At 42.2% G+C, this 18,630-nt stretch overlaps 1 protein-coding gene across 1 annotated transcript in view; it reads left to right on the top strand.

The window, feature by feature from the left end:
- MED13L (mediator complex subunit 13L) overlaps positions 1–18,630 on the top strand; it is a 191,541-nt gene that overhangs the window by 138,528 nt on the left and 34,383 nt on the right. Inside the window, exons 12-18 of the mRNA XM_040351918.1 lie at positions 2,376–2,478; positions 3,653–3,762; positions 4,019–4,121; positions 10,346–10,566; positions 10,713–10,918; positions 11,622–12,541; positions 16,336–16,515. Of these exons, the coding sequence (XP_040207852.1) occupies positions 2,376–2,478; positions 3,653–3,762; positions 4,019–4,121; positions 10,346–10,566; positions 10,713–10,918; positions 11,622–12,541; positions 16,336–16,515 (1,843 nt within the window). The remainder of the gene's footprint in view (positions 1–2,375; positions 2,479–3,652; positions 3,763–4,018; positions 4,122–10,345; positions 10,567–10,712; positions 10,919–11,621; positions 12,542–16,335; positions 16,516–18,630) is intronic.

The raw sequence follows: 18,630 nt of genomic DNA, 5'->3' as shown, positions 1-18,630 counted from the left end.
TTTGCCTAGTCCTTCTTGTTTTATGGAAAAGCCTTATGATGGATACCAATCTGTTGCGCTATGGACGAGTCCTGGACAGCTGTGATGGTACAAGATTCTTGGACGTCCACGAAATCTCTGCACCCAATAGTTGTGGATGACTTGGCTGTCCCTGCAGTGCTCAACTGTTTGACTGGAGGGTCATCCAATCTGGATTCAGTCAGGCGATGCCATGGCAGTGGCAACTAGAGGTCTCCCTGTGGCAAAAGAGGTAGAGCAGATTCTCTCCTGGGCAGAACTGCAGGTTTCACCTTATCTGCTGTTTTACATCCAAGCATGGACAATTGGCATGTGACAAAACTTCTCCTTCCTACAGCTGGACCTGGACCAACATGTGGCCTCTATCACTATGAAAGGTCACATCTCTGCTCTTGTGATCTTACTCTAGAGAATATTGACTTGCCATGCCATGATTACGTTGTTTGTTTATATAGTTCCTCCTGTTCCGCTGTGACTGTGATATATGAATTTTGTACTCTCGCCACTTCATAATCCACCCTTTGAACCCATCATAGATATTGCATTTCCACTCTTACCAATATGGTGGTGTTTTATGTATCCATCACCTTTTCTGAGGCAAGTGTCTAACAGGGGCCAGGTGATAAGTCCCAGAAGTTTCTTTCTACCTAAGCTAGTATTTGTCTTTCACCTCCATTACTGCATCAACCTTTGTCACTCTGTCTGGCTCCAGTTCATAAGAATGGGATTTCGACAGCTTCTCAGCCCACTATTTTCTAGAGGCTCAGACAGACTGTTATCCAAGCCTAAAGTCCAAGGATCAGGTTCCAGTATTTCCAGTCTACCATTCTCAGGAAGACCAAAGCAATGCGAGGCATGGGACTCCTCCATTTATACTTGTACCAATCGATGCCAACATTATATTAAAGATGAAAACTGTCTCACCCTAGACAAAAAGTGCATTTTGGGCTTTTCAACATTTTTGAAGGATGTAACCTTGTCTATTGATCACATTTTCTACTAGCATGTGGATGATGAGGCCTCCTCTTCTGCCAGTTTTAGATGCAGGGTCCTTCGGGTGGCTCTATGCAGGCAGTCCCCAGTTATCTGCTGTCTTTTGTTGACCTGTTACCATTAGTTTGCTTTTTGCCCACCCCTCAGTTGGACTGCTTTACAATGTCATGAAGGTAAACATTTTCCAGTGTCCCTCTTTGGACAATTATGAGAATATGGTTTTGTTACTCAGTGTAATAATTATTTTCTTGGGGTCCATTGAGAGAGACCGGTCCCACCCCTCTTTTTATGATCATGATCTTAAAACTGTCCTGCTCTAAAACAGAGGCATGCTGGTGTTGGAATGGGGTTATGCAGGGATAAACTACAAATTCTTGTTTTGCTGGTCTTCCTGTAGGCTGCTGTATAATCCGATTAGTTAAATACTTGTCCCTTTATGATCTCTAAGAAAAGGATTTTTACAAATGTTTAGGTAGTATTATCCCCCCCCCCCCCATACTTATCTGAGCCCTCACTCGATCCAGCGCTGCTGCCTGTTTATAGCTGCTCTCTCGTTTCTCCCTGCTCTCAAACAAACGCTTGATTGAGAACTGCTGTCAGTCAAATCCTGTGAAGAAGAACAGGGTGGGGGTGGGGTAGAGCCGCGTTGCCTGTCTGTGTCTATGGACACTGGCAGTGTGGCTTGGGATTGAGCTCCCAGGTGTGCCACGATTGGAAGTGGCTTCCTGTGGTGACACACCAAGAAGAGGAAGAGTGCTGGTGAGGGACCTGAGTAGAGAAGAATATAAACCTGTATGTTATTAAAAAAAAAATAAGTCTACAAATACTTAAGTGGAACTTTAGTAATTTTTCCACTTTCCATCTTTAAATCCTCTGCCCTTGTTGTTTTAACTTTGGATAGCAAAACATTTTTTTCTGACGGTAAATACCTTATACAGCCCACTTTCCGTTTTCTTGTTTGGAAAAAAGCCTAGGCTTATGACCTCATGCACAGCGCGCTCTTTCTTTCTTTCTTTCTTTCGCTCGCTCTCTCTCTTGCTCTCTCTAGGGTTTACCTAGAAGGTGGGGGGGGGGGTAGTCATAAGAGGGCCAATGAGAGCTGCAGAGCTGGAGGTGTGTGTCTGTAAAGATGCAGCAGCTTCAGCTGCCCACAGTTAAAATGGTTGCAGCGTGACTCAGTGGAGGGAGATTTTTGCAGCATATTTGTTAAGTACAGAATTTCAGTGTATATATAAAATATTATGCAAAGTGGTTGGGGAGAAGCTTCAGGATGACAAAGATGTTTTTATTACAAATTATGTGAGCAGACTGCAGTTCCTCTTTAAAGTATTTTTTTTCTCTCAACCAAATCTGTATTCTTTCAGGGGGAGGAGGAATTTGAGAAGGATGCATCACCAGCAGAACATTCTGTTCCAGTGCCTGATGGGAAAGATGCCATGTCCATTTTTAGTCCCACATCCAAGACAGGTTGGTACTCCAAAGGCAACTGGGCTACTTGACTTGCTGCTTCCAGATAATGGAACAGTGAGAATTTATTTAACGGTTAGTTTGATAATCTTTGTACTACATCCTAAACAGAAATCCAGGCTTGCGGTTCCCCAATCTCATTTAATAGACCTCTGATGTCATATAAAAAGGATCTGTCATTTTTATACAAGTAAACACACACATGCATATAACTTTATTTTATTTTTTCTCAAATAACTTTTTTTTTTAAAAAATTAGATTGCATACAGGAACATATGACACAGCATAAGGATAGACAGGAAAATAAGGCACGCATCTACCTGTGTTACTTTTTTTTTTATTTATACGTGATCACACAATCTCTGTTGTTGGTTGCATAAGGGGCTTAGAGAGATGGGGCGGAGAAACAGCAGTACGCTGATTTTCTCAGTTAATGGCTGTGTCAGACCAATGGAGGATAGGGAGGTTGTGCACCCCGGAGGGTGGCCGGTCACTGGGTTTTTCACTCACAGGAAGCAATTCAAAGAGAACAAGCTACTGTTTTATCATACATGGTACAACAGACACACATCAGGAATATGAAATGTTGGGGGTAACATATTCCTTAACATCTTTGATGGACTACAACCATTGTACTGGAAAATGCCTGAAATCTAGAAATCCAAAATATATGCGCTTGTTTATCGTTCATACCGTGCAGATTAATTTATCAAAATCAACACATGTACTCAGGGTAAATTGGAAAAAATGTATTTAGGGGAATTGTTTAGAATAGTATTATACGGAATGCATTATGCATGAAACAAATGAAAGTTGCATTTATTTTGCCTTTTTTGTCCATGTCTTTGATGATCTATACAAGGTATTAAACCATAAAAATGATGGCCTCATTCATGCTAAAAAAAAGTGTAAAAATCTATTTTGAAATGTAAATACTAAAAAGCATTAATCAGTGTAGTTTCTGAAGTTTCCAGTGTCATGGTTAAATGTTAATATAAACAATGTGTGGATCTTAATAGATAATTTGTAGTTTAACTACTAAAGATGTTGTCTGACACAACAGCTTTCTGGCAGAGAATCACTATAATTAGAGATTTTTTGTGTTTACTTAAATGGGTGATATATAGGTGGCAGTAAAATACATATTTACTATCCGTTTTTACTTTAATTGTAGACCCACGGCAGGACCGCGGGATAGCAGCTAGCCTCACGCAGGTTACTGACTTGGCTCCCTCCATTAATGATCTGGACAACATATTTGATAATTCTGAAGATGAGGACCTGGTAAGCTTTTTTTTTTTTTTTTTTTTTTTTTTTTTTTGCCAAATCGCATTTATAGTTGGTGATTATTGCGTGTTGATAAAACTAAATTAGTATGAAATCCATATAAGTTAAAAGTGTATCTAGCCAACTTTTCCATCCTGTTTAGTGTAGCAGTAGTGCAGACTAAACATACACAAATATGGAAGAAAAAGAATACATTTTTATGTGTACAAGGCTTTGAACATGTAGTCTTATCTCTTTGTAAATTATCTTGAAGGCTGGTTCACCAGGGACCCGAGCAGCGAAGGTGCAATTAGGAGGGACAGAAGATCGAAGAGAACGAAGAGACGAAGGAAGAGCAACTGTCCCATATCTACCAAGTAAGTGTTTCACAAACATTGCTTATCTCTATATTGCACTGGTCAAAGTGTATCTTGTTCTAACTGGGACTTGAGTACATTATTATAAATAATTCTCAGTTTTACCATATGAGTGCAATGTATGTTGCTCGTTCAAGGAGATTCAGGGTATATAAAGAATTATCTTTTAATCTGCGGTTTTCTAATCCTAGCGAAAATTAAGCCATGTTAATGATCTCTCTGGGTCTGTAAATGTTGCTTAAGCTGGCCATAGACTCATCAAAATTTCATTGGGTTCAGCAGGGCCTGGACTAATTTCGATCAGTGTGTGACCATCCCTTTTGGAAAAAAGTTGATTGTTAAATCGGTGTCTGTCAAAAGAACAAGTTGGTCTACCTTTTTCGTTTAACAGCTGCAGCTGCTGATCAATGTATTCTGACAGTGCCAGAATAAAATGTTCCAGCAGGGGGGGATTCCTCTATCCATCTCATTTGTGTGGATGGAGAAACCTGCTGGCTGAACTGAAAAAAATTACCAGTGTATACTAGAGAACTTTGTTAATGAGATTATTTTCCTGTGTAGCGTGGATACGCTGCAGCTATTTTCTCTCAGTTGCAGAGTCAGTACCTTATCTGCTGTTTAGGAGAGTGCAAGAAAATAGTTTGGTGTGATCGTAATTGAGATGCGTTTCCAACTATTGAATGACTTGTATAGCGATACACATGCGAACTGAATTGCCTCTAGGCGCTTTTTTCCAGCCAGTGTCTGCTTGGCTGGTGCGGTCATTTACCCCGTAGGATCACGACACGCTTGGGACACACAGTCATACACACAGATATACATATATATACTGGGCCAATTTGGACAAGATCCAATTTACCTACCAGCATGTCTTTGGAGTGTGGGAGGAAACCGGAGTACCCATAGGAAACCCACGCAGGCACAGGGAGAACATGCAAACTCCAGGCAGATGGTGTCGGGATTCGAACCAGCGACCCTTTTGCTGCTAGGCGAAAGTGCTACTCACTACACCACTGTGCTGCCCCTAAACTATTAAAGTGGATGTAAACCCGATTCATGGAATTTGAGCTGGGCACATATATCTGTAGTGTTTTCTTCTCTCTATTCAAAGCACTATATCCTGTAGTTGTCTCATGCTCAGTTCCTCTGCTATGAGCCTGATAACTTCTCACACGTTCTCCAAGATGGGAGATAGAAGTGTGTGTCGGGGGAGGTTGCTATTAGCAGTCAGCTTGCTGTCTAAGGCTGCCCATACATTATACAATTTTCTTGTACAATTTTCCTTTAGAGTTTCCAAAACCATATAATATGAGGTCAAACCTAAACACTTTCAATTTGTATGCAATCAGGCAGGTCATTGCACTACATAATTGAAGATAAATCTAAAGGAAATGGAGTAAGAAAATGTAATAATATATGGCCAGCCTTGGAGCGGAGCTCTGCACATTCCTTTCTTCCTTTGCCTATGAGGAGAGGGGGGTGTGTGCCTTTCCTCCAATCAGCTGTCTTGGCTGTATGCCAATAATCCACTCCCAGTGCTAAACAGGAAGAGAAAAACACTAACACGAAGAGCACTGTCTAAAGGATATATACAGATGAAGACTGCAGATATACATGTAAAACTTAAAGGGAAATTTGTTAAATCTCTTTGTATCATCTGAGGCTGTTCACTAGATATATGTGAGGCTTTACATCCACTTTAAAGCAACCTATTTAGCAGCTTTGCTATAAGTAGCAGCTTTTTCAAGATTTTGAAGGTCTTTGAAAATTAAGTTGCACACATCAAGATAAAGTTTTATTTAAAGTGTAAGTTTACCTTTTCATAAAAAATGCAAGGGCATCCTATCAGAAGTCAATAAGACAAAGCCATGGCTGTGGCCTACATCAGCCATCAAAGGGGCTACAAGGAGTCATGCAACCTTAAAGGAAGCAAGCCAGATAGATGGAGACTCGCTGTCCAGCGATTTCTGCTGTCCAGTTCTTAGGAAAAAAGACTACCTCAGCCGCCAGTGCTTGGATCAAGGCCCTTCACCCAGACTTCTTCAGTCTGATATGTCATAAAAACGGAGCTCCAGATATAGATATTTTAGCCACCATATTAAACAACAAACCACCTCTTTACACCTTTCTCCTAGTGAGATCTCTGCCTTGTCTACTCAAAACAATAGAACTAGATGGGAAAATGTTGATTTTCATTGAACCAGACTGGCCCATAAAAGCCTGGTACATGCAGGCAATATCTGCTATCTCAAGGCTATCTATTCCATCCTGCTTCACATCGGAAGCAAATGGAATAGATGGCTTTAATGGCATGGTGGGTTTCCTAAGCTGGCCAAGCATCACTCAGTTTTTTTCATTCACCCAGCTGGCTGAAGAATGAAGAAAAACTGAGCTGATTTCCCCATCCCCACATTTTTTTTTTTTGTAATTCTTTTATTAACCAAAGAAAGTTACATGTGACAGTCAACGAAACCAAAGTTGACAGTATTTCAATTGAATAACATTTAGGCACTTAAGAGCTAAGTCGAAAAAACAACAAACCCAACGTTGCTTGGAATATGCGGACTTAACAATGACAGTTGCAGAGATATTGCTCAGTGCATTGCGCTGGGACCACAATCGAACATTTATATACATGGCCAAGGCAACTATGCTTGAAAGGGAAGAAACGGTGAAACATACTGATCATAAAACAAATGGTAGCATGGAGTAACTTGGATTGGGATTTTCCAGTAAACTTAACAGGAAATAGAACCTCCCTTGGGCCTAGTGCACCCAGGGGTGGGGCAATATAAAAACAAAATATGCCTAAAGATACACACCGTATCTGTCTGGTATTTCCCACCCCTGAATCTCAAAGAAGGGAGAAAGAAAAAGGAGGAAGGGAAAACAGAGGGGGGGGGGGGAATCTCACCTCCTGTAAATAAGCGTTGGCGTGTACAAAATAGTTCCAGGGTCGCCAGGTCTCACGGAAGGTCTCCCGGTTGTGCAAGGTAACGGTGAGATCCTCCATGTCTCTCAATTCGTTCACCTTACAAAACCACAGATATTTGCATGGTCTCCAACAAAGGGGGATGCATGCCTTGGCCTCATTCAGTAACTGGATTGTGAGAGAGGCCTTATATTTTTTTGAGCGGTCTTCTTGAAAGGTACAGCAGACAGGCAGCCGGGTCCCCTTTCAGGTCAACACCTGTCAGGTGCTTGACTGCAGATCAACTCCGGACAAAAGGGAACACGTTTGGGACAGTCCCAGAAGATATGCAGCATCGTCCCTTCAGTATTTCCACACTGCCAGCAAACACTGGGGACATGTGGGAGGAAACGGTGCAAGGTGGTAGGCACCCTGTACCAATGGGTTAGGATCTTGTAGCATGTCTCCTGGATCCTTGTGGCTATGGAGGACTTGTGGGAAAAGTAAAGGATCTTCTTTTTCTGAGCATCTGTGAACTGGGTGCCTAGGTCTGACTCCAACCCCCCCATACCCACATTTGACTTAGTATGAATTGAAACAGCCATACATGGATTGCAATGTAATCAGTTCCTGCTGAACTGGCCCAGTTTTTTTATTCATGTATGGTCAGCCTTAGTCTGACATTCTTACCCCGCTAAAAGCAAGAAATGCCACTTTCAAGAAAAACTAATATTGTACCTAGAAGTCATTATTAGCCAAGTGTGAACACGGACACTTTAGTCCCAGGGATAAATCTGTGCCTCACATTCTGCCCTTCGTGCAATAAGGTCTTGACCATAGTTTGTCTTGCGCCCAGAAGATCCTTTCTTCTGAAGGTGCCATTAGTCTTCCTCCTCAATGAGGACATAGTACTACCATCCTACTGCCCTGCTCCAAATTTTTTTCCTTGCCCGGACATAGAAACATTAGAGTCTTCAGAGACACCCTGCTTCCAAGTCTACCATTATGAGATGGATAAGAAATCTGATCGCTTGAGCTTTACCGTTCAAGGAAAATCTCTTGTGCTTTTACATGCCCATTCCGACGCCTTTGCATTTAGGCACCAGGGCTCTGTAGCCCAGCTGTCCAAGGATGCCACCTGGTCCTCTGTCCATACTTTTTCAAAGTTCTACTATGTAGATGTCAATCTTCTTCAGTGATACGCTAAAGTTGTTGGGTCTGTTGACCCTTGTCATTGGGCCTGTTATCAAAGTTGCGTAAATATATCTGGTAGTACAGTACAGGACAAAGGCCATCCTCCCTTTGTCTTGTGTGTTATTCTGCATTGTTTTATACAAAACACAGTGGGATAGGGTTATAGAGGCAACACCCAGGAGGTGTGTCTGCAAAGGCTTTGCTAGTGTACAATCGGCTGTTGGTATGAGCCTATAGCAAGGGGTCTATGAATATTTTCCCTGCTTTCTGTACTGTACTCCAAGATATGCAATTTACAGGTAAGTCACGATTCCTCTTTTCCATAAATCTTTACTCACTTGTAAACCAGAGACACACCCTTATGGTATTTGAAAAAATGAATAAAAATGTTGCAGGCACTTCAAACATTTCCTTCTTGATGTGCAGATTGCTGCTAGATCTTCATCCCACTCAAGATCCTTACTTTCTAAGGGCCCTTTCACACGGGCGGACAAACGGACCGTTTATTACAAGTCGTTTACGGACTTGTAATGTATCCCTATGGGATTGCAGACGTTAGCGGATGATGCATCCGCTAACGTCCGTAACGATCCGCGTCCGCAAAGATCCGCTTTTTCAGACGGAAGAAAACCCTATTTTTCTTCCGTCTGGTGGAACGGATCGGATGAATACAGACACACGATTCCCCATAGGGGAGAGCGGAGGAAAGACAGGGCGGTCTCTGCACAGTGTGCGGGGACCGCCCTGTCCGCCGACAGCTCAGCGGGGATTTACGGAGGATCCCCGCTGAGCCGACGGACACACACGGGGTGGATCAATACGGATCCGCTCCGTGTGAAAGGGCCCTAAAGCAGTGGTTCTCAACCTCAGTCCTCAAGTACCCCCAACAGGCCATGTTTGCAGGGTTTCCATTATCTTAGAGTCAATGGCTTTGGTATTTTGGACAGCTATTTTATGTAAAAGAAATTCCCAAAACATGGCATGTTGGGGGTACTTGAGGACTGAGGTTTAGAACCACTGGTATAAAGGAATGGAAAGGGGAGTTTCACTGCAAACTCCCCTGGACCCTGTCTTCTATCAGTACCTAAAATCTTGTTACAAGTTCATATCCAGGTGGTTCTAAACCCAACAAAATTAGCTATGTTCCTGGGCACTTTCCTTTTGGCAAGTCTGCACACGCAGGCCATTTCATGCACATATGGTCCTATAAAACATTGTGTTGCCACACTTTCTGAATGCAAAGTGTTTTATCCTTCACTAATGAAAACAGGAAAGCTACAGTGGGTAATATCTTGTCAGCAGAAAGATGAACACTCATACGGGCCTGCTGAATTTATTATTCTTCAGATATCAGCGACATAATACCTGCTAGACCTACACAAGGACTGTGCGAAATCACTCATATTGTTTGTATTTCCACTGCAATGTCAATGATGTATTGCCCCTTTTTTTTTTTTTTTTAAATGTGAGATGAGACACTTTTCTCACTGCCATATTCCCAAGCAATTTGATTATAGTAATTTGGATTCATTTGAATATCGATGCACAAAATTGGACTGTAGTACATTTACTTGTGAAGAATGGAAAACAAGATACTGAGATGCATTTCCACCTCTATAGCTCTGTATCAAATATTTTGTTGTCAGTTTATTCTCTTTACGATAATTTTTTCTAGAGTAACCTTTGTATATTCCATTTTTTCCTTTTAATTAAAACATACCAGTACATACAAAAACTTTACAGGGGTTCCATCTCTCTCTCTCTCTCTCTCTCTCTCTCTCTCTCTCTCTCTCTCTCTATCTATCTATCTATCTATCTATCTATCTATCTATCTATCTATCTATCTATCTATCTATCTATCTATCTATCTATCTATCTATCTCTCTCTCTCTCTCTCTCTCTCTCTCTCTCAAAAAAAAGGCTATGCTAAATACATTGCTGCAAAAAGAACATGCAGCTGTTTACAGTACTATATCGTAAAGCTTTCCTTGTTTTAGCTTTGTGTTTACATGATTTGCAATATTCTAATTTTAAGTGGCAGAAGTACAGCGCATGCATGCTTTCAATCCTGTTACGTTTGAGACTGATAATTAATCACAATTTTGGCTGTGTCTTGCAGCAGCGTCTGACCTGCAGCGGATGTTTCCTACTCCACCATCTCTGGAGCAGCACCCTGCATTCTCCCCTATCATGGTATACAAGGATGGTGTAGGTTCAGACACTGCAACAGCTCTTGGCATGATGGAAAGTCCAATGGTCAATTTTGTTACCATGCAACACATAGAGTTCAAGATGGAAGTTGAGGAAGGCTTATGCAGCCCAAAGCCAGAAGAAATTAAGGCATGTCTGTTTTGCTCATACAGTGGGCTATTTTTGTCGGTGTATTTGTATTTTTTATTTTTTTTTACATACATAACTATATGTCTTTATGTGGTTACAAAGGACAGCCGTGTTTTTAATTTTTTTTTTTTTTTTTTTAACCGTAGGACTATTCTTATGTGTACAAAGTCCCTTCCTATCAGGCCTTCTTGGGCTCTTCAATGTTTGCGCCTCTAAAATCTTTACCCAGCCAGTGCCTGCTTTCCTTGAAAATCCCAGATGCTTGCATATATCGTCCTTCCTGGGCTGCTCCCCCAAAAGTACAACACCTTCCTTTGCCGCCAGCTGCTCCTTTCAACAGAGATGGTTATATGTAAGTAAAAAAAAAATATTCATCTATTAGTAAACTTTTGTTTTATTTTTAAAGTAAAACATTTTTATTGCATACTTTAGCAAGACAGAATATCTTACAAAAAGGGAATAATGATGACAAACACAGAGGTGCATCTGATAATACCATAGGGTCAGAGCGGAACGGATCACAGCATATTACAGAAACGATAAATGGTAGACAAAGCTCATCTCGGCATGCAATAAGGGTGTCCACAAGACCATAAATATCACCCCATCTTGGGGGAACCCCCTTACTATAAATGTTTGCCATAGTACCGTAGTAAGCCGTGTAGACATGATATTACAATACCTCTTAAGCAGAGTCTTGCTTACGTACTTGGTATTTTCCAAGGTAAAACTTAAATGCAAAAGAGAAAAAAAAAAACGCAAACAGGAACACAAGTCGGTAACACTTCAATAGCGCTCCAAAATACTAGCAGGTTTTTTTTGACAACTGTCACACAGCAAGTAGCATGTCCTATGATATATGTGTAAACGGTAGGAAAAGCAGGATAGAGGAAGAAAGAAAGAAAAAAAGGGGGGGGGGGTTGCATCCATTTGTAATCTTGAACTTGTTTTTTTAAAACACCATTTGTACATATTATTCTAATCTGCTAATTTTTATTTTTATACATTTTTTTTGCCTTGTTTGCTCAACTGTATCCACTTTCTACTCTTTATAGGAATGTGCCAAGCGAGGGCAGTCTAACAGATCCAGACTACCTGCAACTAAATACTCCACAAACCAACACTCCAATTGGTCCTTGCAGTGCAGCTCCTGCCAGCAATGGGGGAACTGGTGGCGTTTTGCCTTCTCCAGCCACTCCACGTTTTTCTGTTCCTACTCCCCGTACACCTAGAACTCCAAAAGGAGCTGGAGGGGCCAGTGGACAAGGCTCTGTAAAGTATGACAGCACAGACCTCTGTTCTCCAGCTTCCACCCCATCCACCACCAGGCCCTTGAGTTCTGTTGACCCAGCCAGCAGTCATCCAGCTCCTGAGGCCCACAGCCTTTATGTTACTTTACTTCTGTCTGACTCTGTTCTAAACATCTTCAAGGATAGGAATTTCGATAGCTGTTGCATATGTGCCTGTAATCTTAACATCAAAGGATCTGATGTAGGTACCTACATTCCAGACTCCTCAAATGAAGACCAGTATCGCTGCACCTGTGGATTTAGTGCCATTGTCAACCGTCGACTTGGCTACCACTCTGGCCTCTTTATAGAGGATGAGATGGACATTTTTGGCAGATCATCCTATATTGGGCAAGCAGTGGAAAGAAGGTTTAATATGAAGGAAGCAGCACGGAGGAGCCAGGAACCATCGCCATCTGGCATGCTGTTGCTTCTCCAGAGTCAGTGCACTAAACCTTTTACAAACAATGGAGGTACATGGGACCTATCATATAACAAAGGAGAATATCTTCTTGATGGAACCACCTGCAACTATGACAAAGTAAGAGTCGACAGCTCTGATGCCTGGCCAGAGTGTTTAAATTCACTTGAACAGGGAAGACAATATGTGGACAATCCAACTGGGGGACGTGTTGATGAAACGTTGGTTAGAAGTGCTACCTTCCATCTTTGGCCACACATCAATGGTGAGAATTGTGGTTTTGTGAGATTAGAACAAAATGTACTCAAATAATAGTTTTGGGAAAACAGGATTTTAATTGGTTAATGTGAACCACTTGGTTAACGTGAACTAGTTCTGTGCTTATACAGGGCAAAATAACAGATCCACTTCAGTGCTGACAACCCTACTACTACCCCCATGGTAAGAGCACAGGGTGCCTGAGCAGGCAGTCACCCAGTATTGGTGTTGTCACATGGGAGGGAGGAGAGCAAGTCACGTGCACATCATATCACCCAAAAACATTATTTAGCCATCAAGAATACAATTTTTAAAAACGAATGGCATCTGTTAAGTACCCATTCAAACCATAAAAACATCCTCCAGATCCGTTCTGAATTGGTTTCTGCATGCATGTTTTTTATGCATTTTTTTTTCTGTTAAAAACTTTATCCAAAAAGAATAAAGACACCCTAATACAGGAGGTGTGTTACTGTCCAGATCACCAGGTGAAAAATGGAGGAAATCCTTAAACAAAAGAAAACCAATGCAGCCACCACATCTGTTTGGTAAGCTGTACTAGGTTACATTTTATGATTTTGGGTTTAATACCACTTTACACTTGCTAGGGTGGCAAGGCTGATCACGCATTTTTATAGGTTGCTTGTCCTTATTGTGAGATGATGCCTGCTCACCTTTGAGTAATATGGTGGCTTTCAGTGCTGACTTTTGAAAATGCTAGTTGTCTGGCTGTAATACTGAATGATGCCTGTAGCTGCAGGCATCATTCAGATATACCGCACAAAGTCAAGGACGTCATATGACGGCTGGCGGGCGGGAAGTGGTTTAAGTGGGAAGTCCATGCTAAAACTAAAATCCCTACATCCCTATAGCCACCAACACTAACCTATCTAGCCCTGTAAAGAAAAGATTAGTATACATACCTTTTCTGCAGGCAATCCGACCCGATCTCCAGCAGCGGAGGCTCTGCTGAGTACATGTCCGACAACGGCTTTTAAATGAATGGGGAGTGGCTTCACCCATAGAGTTACTATGGGGCTTCCGTTGTGGGACGTGTCCTCTGCAAAGGCTGACAGATCAGTGTGGGATCAGATCGGATCACCTGCAGAAAAAGTTATGTATATAATTTTTTTCTTTACAGGGCTAGATGGGTTAGCGTTGGTGGTTATAGATGCAGCGATTTTAGTTTTAGCATGGACTTCCACTTTAAAGGCGTTCTAAAAGCAGACCGTTTTCTATTTTAATGCAGTCTATGCATTAAGATGACAAACAACCTGTGTGTAGTAGCCTTCCCAGCAACCCCTAATACTTACCTGAGCCCCCTATCTGTCCAGTGATGTCCACGAATCCATCGGCCATCCCTGACTCTCCCTCCTGATTAGCCTAGAGACAGCAGTTATTATAAAACAACCCATTTTGTTAAAAACAAAAGGCAAAACATTTTTGTATAGCTATAAAAAATGCAATATAACTCTTTTTTCCCTTGTTTATAAGTGATCACATTCCCTGTTTTCTCATCTGCATAAGAGCTGAGGGGAGGAGAAGCAACAGTACACTGAGCTTCCCAGTGAAAGGCTATGCAGTACAGGCATGTCTGATCATTGGAGGAGAGTACACAAAGTTCTCACCATAGCTAGAGAACCGATCATAGTGTGCTCTCCTGCTTAGTGTGGTCAGTTTTTAATAGGAAAGGAAGCAATACAAACAGAACAGGATACTTCCTTCTACAATTACATGGTACAGCAGGCACATATCAGGACTATGAAGTGTTGGGGTAACAAACGCTTTCATCTTATTTGCTAGCCTTTTAGCTACAAAAACAAAATAATGTCTAATTCTAAATAGTCAGTGAACTATACCATTGTCATTCAAATCCAGTCATCGAGCAGTCCCAAGCAGTTATGTTTTCAGGAATTTTTATCTTGCATGGATGATTTAAAGCGGAGCTCCCACTACATTTAACAATTTAATCTATTATCTCATGAGGGAATCATGTTGTATATGTAAGTTCACTTACTGTATTTAAATTAGCCGCGGATCTCTCGAATAAACTTATAAAGACACTTTTTAAAAATGTTCTCCTCGGTTCTCATTTTGCTTGTGGGCATGTGAAGCCCACAAGCATTTACTTCCTGGATACGGTGATGATAAATTACCATCATGCACCGTCCCATCCCACCCCCATTCTCACACATACGCTTTTAGGCCGATAACCTCTGGTGTTGCTATCACAACGGTGGCGTCGTAGGAAGCACCCGCCCCATTGTGATGGCAAACTAAAAAAACATAAACCGTGTAAGCAGCCGAAATACCACGTTGACTCCCAGCAGGCCACCGCAGTAAATAGAAATGACGCACTGCCCGCACAGTACCCGCAGTTAACAGACAGGAAGGAGGTGACAAATGACGATAACACAGGTACTGTCACCAAAAAAAAGGTCAGTTTATGATTGCAATCGCGGCCGCTATGTTATTACCGTGAAGTGTCAAAATAGGATGGAGCTCCGCTTTAAGTCATGTCATTGTTTAAATTATTAACCAATGATTAAATAATTACCATAGCTTCTGTCTCTAAGAATTTTTTTTTAAAACATTATTGGGTCGAGAAAAGCTAATCTAAAGAGCTCTACTGTTATAAACAATAGATTAAGCAATCTTTATCTTCTAAAATGTACTATTCTTTTACCTTGAAAAGCTGTGTCCTATGTATGTTCCTTACTAAGCATGTCATGTTATTTAACCACTAGAGGCCCGCGCTATAGTCAATTGACGTCTACAGCGTGGGCCTGAAAATCCGGGAGGAGGTCCTCCCCTTTGTACGCGCGCACTGTGATCACGAGTCACTGAGACTCGGTGGATCACAGATCCGTGTAAGGGTCCGGTCCCGGCCCCTTACCACGTGATCAGCTGTCAGCTGATAGCGTGAGGAGAAAAAAAAAATCCGATCACCGGCTTTTTTACAAGGGACATCCATCCCAAAGAGGAAGGAGGCATATCTGCCTCCTCTGTGCCCAAAAATGCCGCCTGCTAGTGCCACCTGCCAGTTCCACCTGCCAGTGCCCACAGTGCCACCTATCAATGCCTACAAGTGCCACCTATCAATACCCACCTGTGATGCCAATCAGTGCCACCTATTAATGCTGCCTATCAGTGTAACCGATCAGTGCCCATCACTGCCACCTATCAATGTCACCTATTAGTGCCACTTCTCGGTGCCACCTATCAATTCCCATCAGTGCAGCCCATCGGTGCCCATCAGTACAGCCTCATTGGTGTACATCAATGAAGGAGAAGAATTACCTGTTTGCAAAATTTTATAACAAAATATATATATAAAATTATATAATTTTTTTTTTTTAACAAAAAAGAAAAACCGCAGAGGTGATCCAATACCACCAAAAGAAAGCTCTATTTGTGGGGAAAAACATGATAAAAATTTAATTTGGGTACAGTGGTTAAGAGTTATCTATTAGGCTGCATTCACACCTGAGCGACAAAACGCCCGACGCCGGACGCTTCTGCCGAGAATTCCCATTGCTGTCTATGGAGATGGTTCACATCTCATAGACGCCGAACGCCTGTCGCCTGAAAAAAAGTCCCGGACCCTTTTTTTCAGGCGACAGTGGCGTTTTCCCATTGACAGCAATGGGAAGACCTTTGAAAAAAAAAAAAAAAAAAATGAAAGTTTCACACCCGCGGCAAAATAGGCCGCTACCGCCGAACGCGGCTGTCGCTCAGGTGTGAATGGGGTCTTAATGTGACAAAAATGTTGCTGATATTGTTTTCTGTCCTCTTCCACAGTGCTTGATGTGAGCATGCTTCCCTCTCAGGATGTAGTACGCACGCTGCTATCACTTCAACCTGTTCTACAAGATGCTATCCAAAAGAAGAGAACGGGACGGACGTGGGAGAATATCCAGCATGTGCAGGGCCCCCTTACATGGCAACAGTTTCACAAAATGGCTGGACGTGGATCCTATGGTACAAATAATCAAGTCTTGTATTTAAAAGAATGGGGGGGGATTCCATCAGGCTTTAATGGTGTCTCTGCATCCATTGGCAATTTTTTGATCACTGTGGCAAGACCAGAAAGGGGTCTGGGGTCACCAGGATAGGAATAGAAGCGAGTAGACAGTGGTAACAACATAAAAAGAAAATCAGAGCTTCTTATTTTTCCCCACTCCGTAAAAATTGCAGATTTTTTCCAACAGCCTTCCAGACATAATTATTCAATGAAAGAACTACATGTCATCAAAATAGAGAAGACATATTGTCCTTTGAATGTTTTAGTTTGGTTCAGACGTAAGCAATATGAATTATGATATTCCCAGTCTATTAATAGACTGTTATACTCAATGGAGGGGATCCTTTGTAAAAAAAATAAAATAAAACCGCACTGTAATTCATAGATCAAGGTTATTGATTATTCAACTATTCTTTCTCGACTAAAGCCTAGTACACACTATGGCCCAGATTCACGTAGGAGATACGACGGCGTATCTCCAGATACACCGTTGTATCTCTGAGTCTGAGGCGTCGTATCTTGGCGCCTGATTCAAAGAATCAGATACGCCAGAATTTGTATAAGATACGACCAGCGTAAGTCTCCTACGCCGTCGTATCTTAACTGCATATTTACGCTGGCCGCTAGGGGCGTGTACGCTGATTTACGCCTAGAGATATGTAAATCAGCTAGATACGCCGATTCATGAACGTACGCCCGGCCGTCGCAGTACAGGTACGCCGTTTACGTAAGGCTTTTTCCGGCGTAAAGTTACCCCTGCTCGATGAGGCGTACCAATGTTGGGTATGGACGTCGGAACTGCGTCGAATTTTTCACGTTTTTACGTCGTTTGCGAATAGGGCTGGGCGTCATTTACGTTCACATCGAAAGCATTGGCTTTTTGCGGGTTAATTTGGAGCATTCTCACTGGGACATTAAATGTACATAACACACGCCCACATCTTCCACATTTGAATTAGGAGGGCTTACGCCGGCCTATTTACGCTACGCCGCCGCAACTTTTCTTTGTGAATACTGCACTTGCCTGTCAAAGTTGCGGAGGCGTAGCGTAAATAGGATACGTTACGCCCGCACAAAGATGCGCTCTCCTACGTGAATCTGGGCCTATTAGTTTTTTTTCTGTTCAACCCAGCAGAAAAACTGTCAGCTCCGGACAGAACCTCTATACTAACTATGCAAAGTTAGCATAGCGATCTTCCCCCGCTGACCTATTGTGTTCTTACAGGGGGGTGGCCCTCCCGCCAGAACACTCCCATCAGAGCTCTCTGCCATTTGCTGAGAGCGCTGATCAGGAGTCTGACGGCTGATGGTTTTCCACCATGCACGTCCGACAGAAGCAGGCTTCTGTCGGACAGACTGGCATACACACGGGCCGAATGTTGGACAGTGATTTTTTTTTTTTTTTTAAACCACCAAATGTCTCCCGACACTTTCGCCACGCTTGTACCCGGCTTTAGGCTACTTCAGGGATTTTGTTTTTGACTTTGGAGCTGGTGATCAGGGTTCATTGTTGAACTTCCCTCAACTTTTGAGACCATGCAAAATCCACTTTAAATTTTGTTGCTCCGTTTGTGTTCGTTTAAAGCGGTTGTATAGTCTTTTTTTTTTTTCTTTTACTTTTACCTACAGGTAAGCCTATAATAAGGCTTAACTGTAGGTAAAAAAATATCTCCTAAACCTTTACGGTTTAGGAGATATTCCCCTCGCAATGAGCCGCTGACTGCAGCAACGCATGCGCACAGGGGATTCTCGGCTGAAGGCCCGGCAGACGCCGTGCCTTGCTCGAAAGAAGTCTCCCATGCCCGCGTCGTGATGGCATCGCAGGTCCAGCCACTCACATCGCTGGAGCCGCGATACCCGGAAGACACGCCAAGGGAAAATGTCATCTCCCTCGGCGTGGACCAGCAGAGATAGCGACGCCTCGTTCTAAGGTAAGTATTTCATAGTGATCTAGTATGTGGTGCATACTAGCTCATTATGCTTTTTACCTTACATGTGGCAAAAAAATAAAAATACATTTTTTTGGACTATAAAACCGCTTTAAATGTTATTTTTTCCCTCATTGTCATTTT

Source organism: Rana temporaria, chromosome 1, assembly GCF_905171775.1.
Source record: "Rana temporaria chromosome 1, aRanTem1.1, whole genome shotgun sequence".
NCBI lineage: Eukaryota > Metazoa > Chordata > Amphibia > Anura > Ranidae > Rana > Rana temporaria.
Note: the sequence above shows the minus strand (reverse complement) of the source record. Positions and strands in the feature narration are given on the sequence as shown.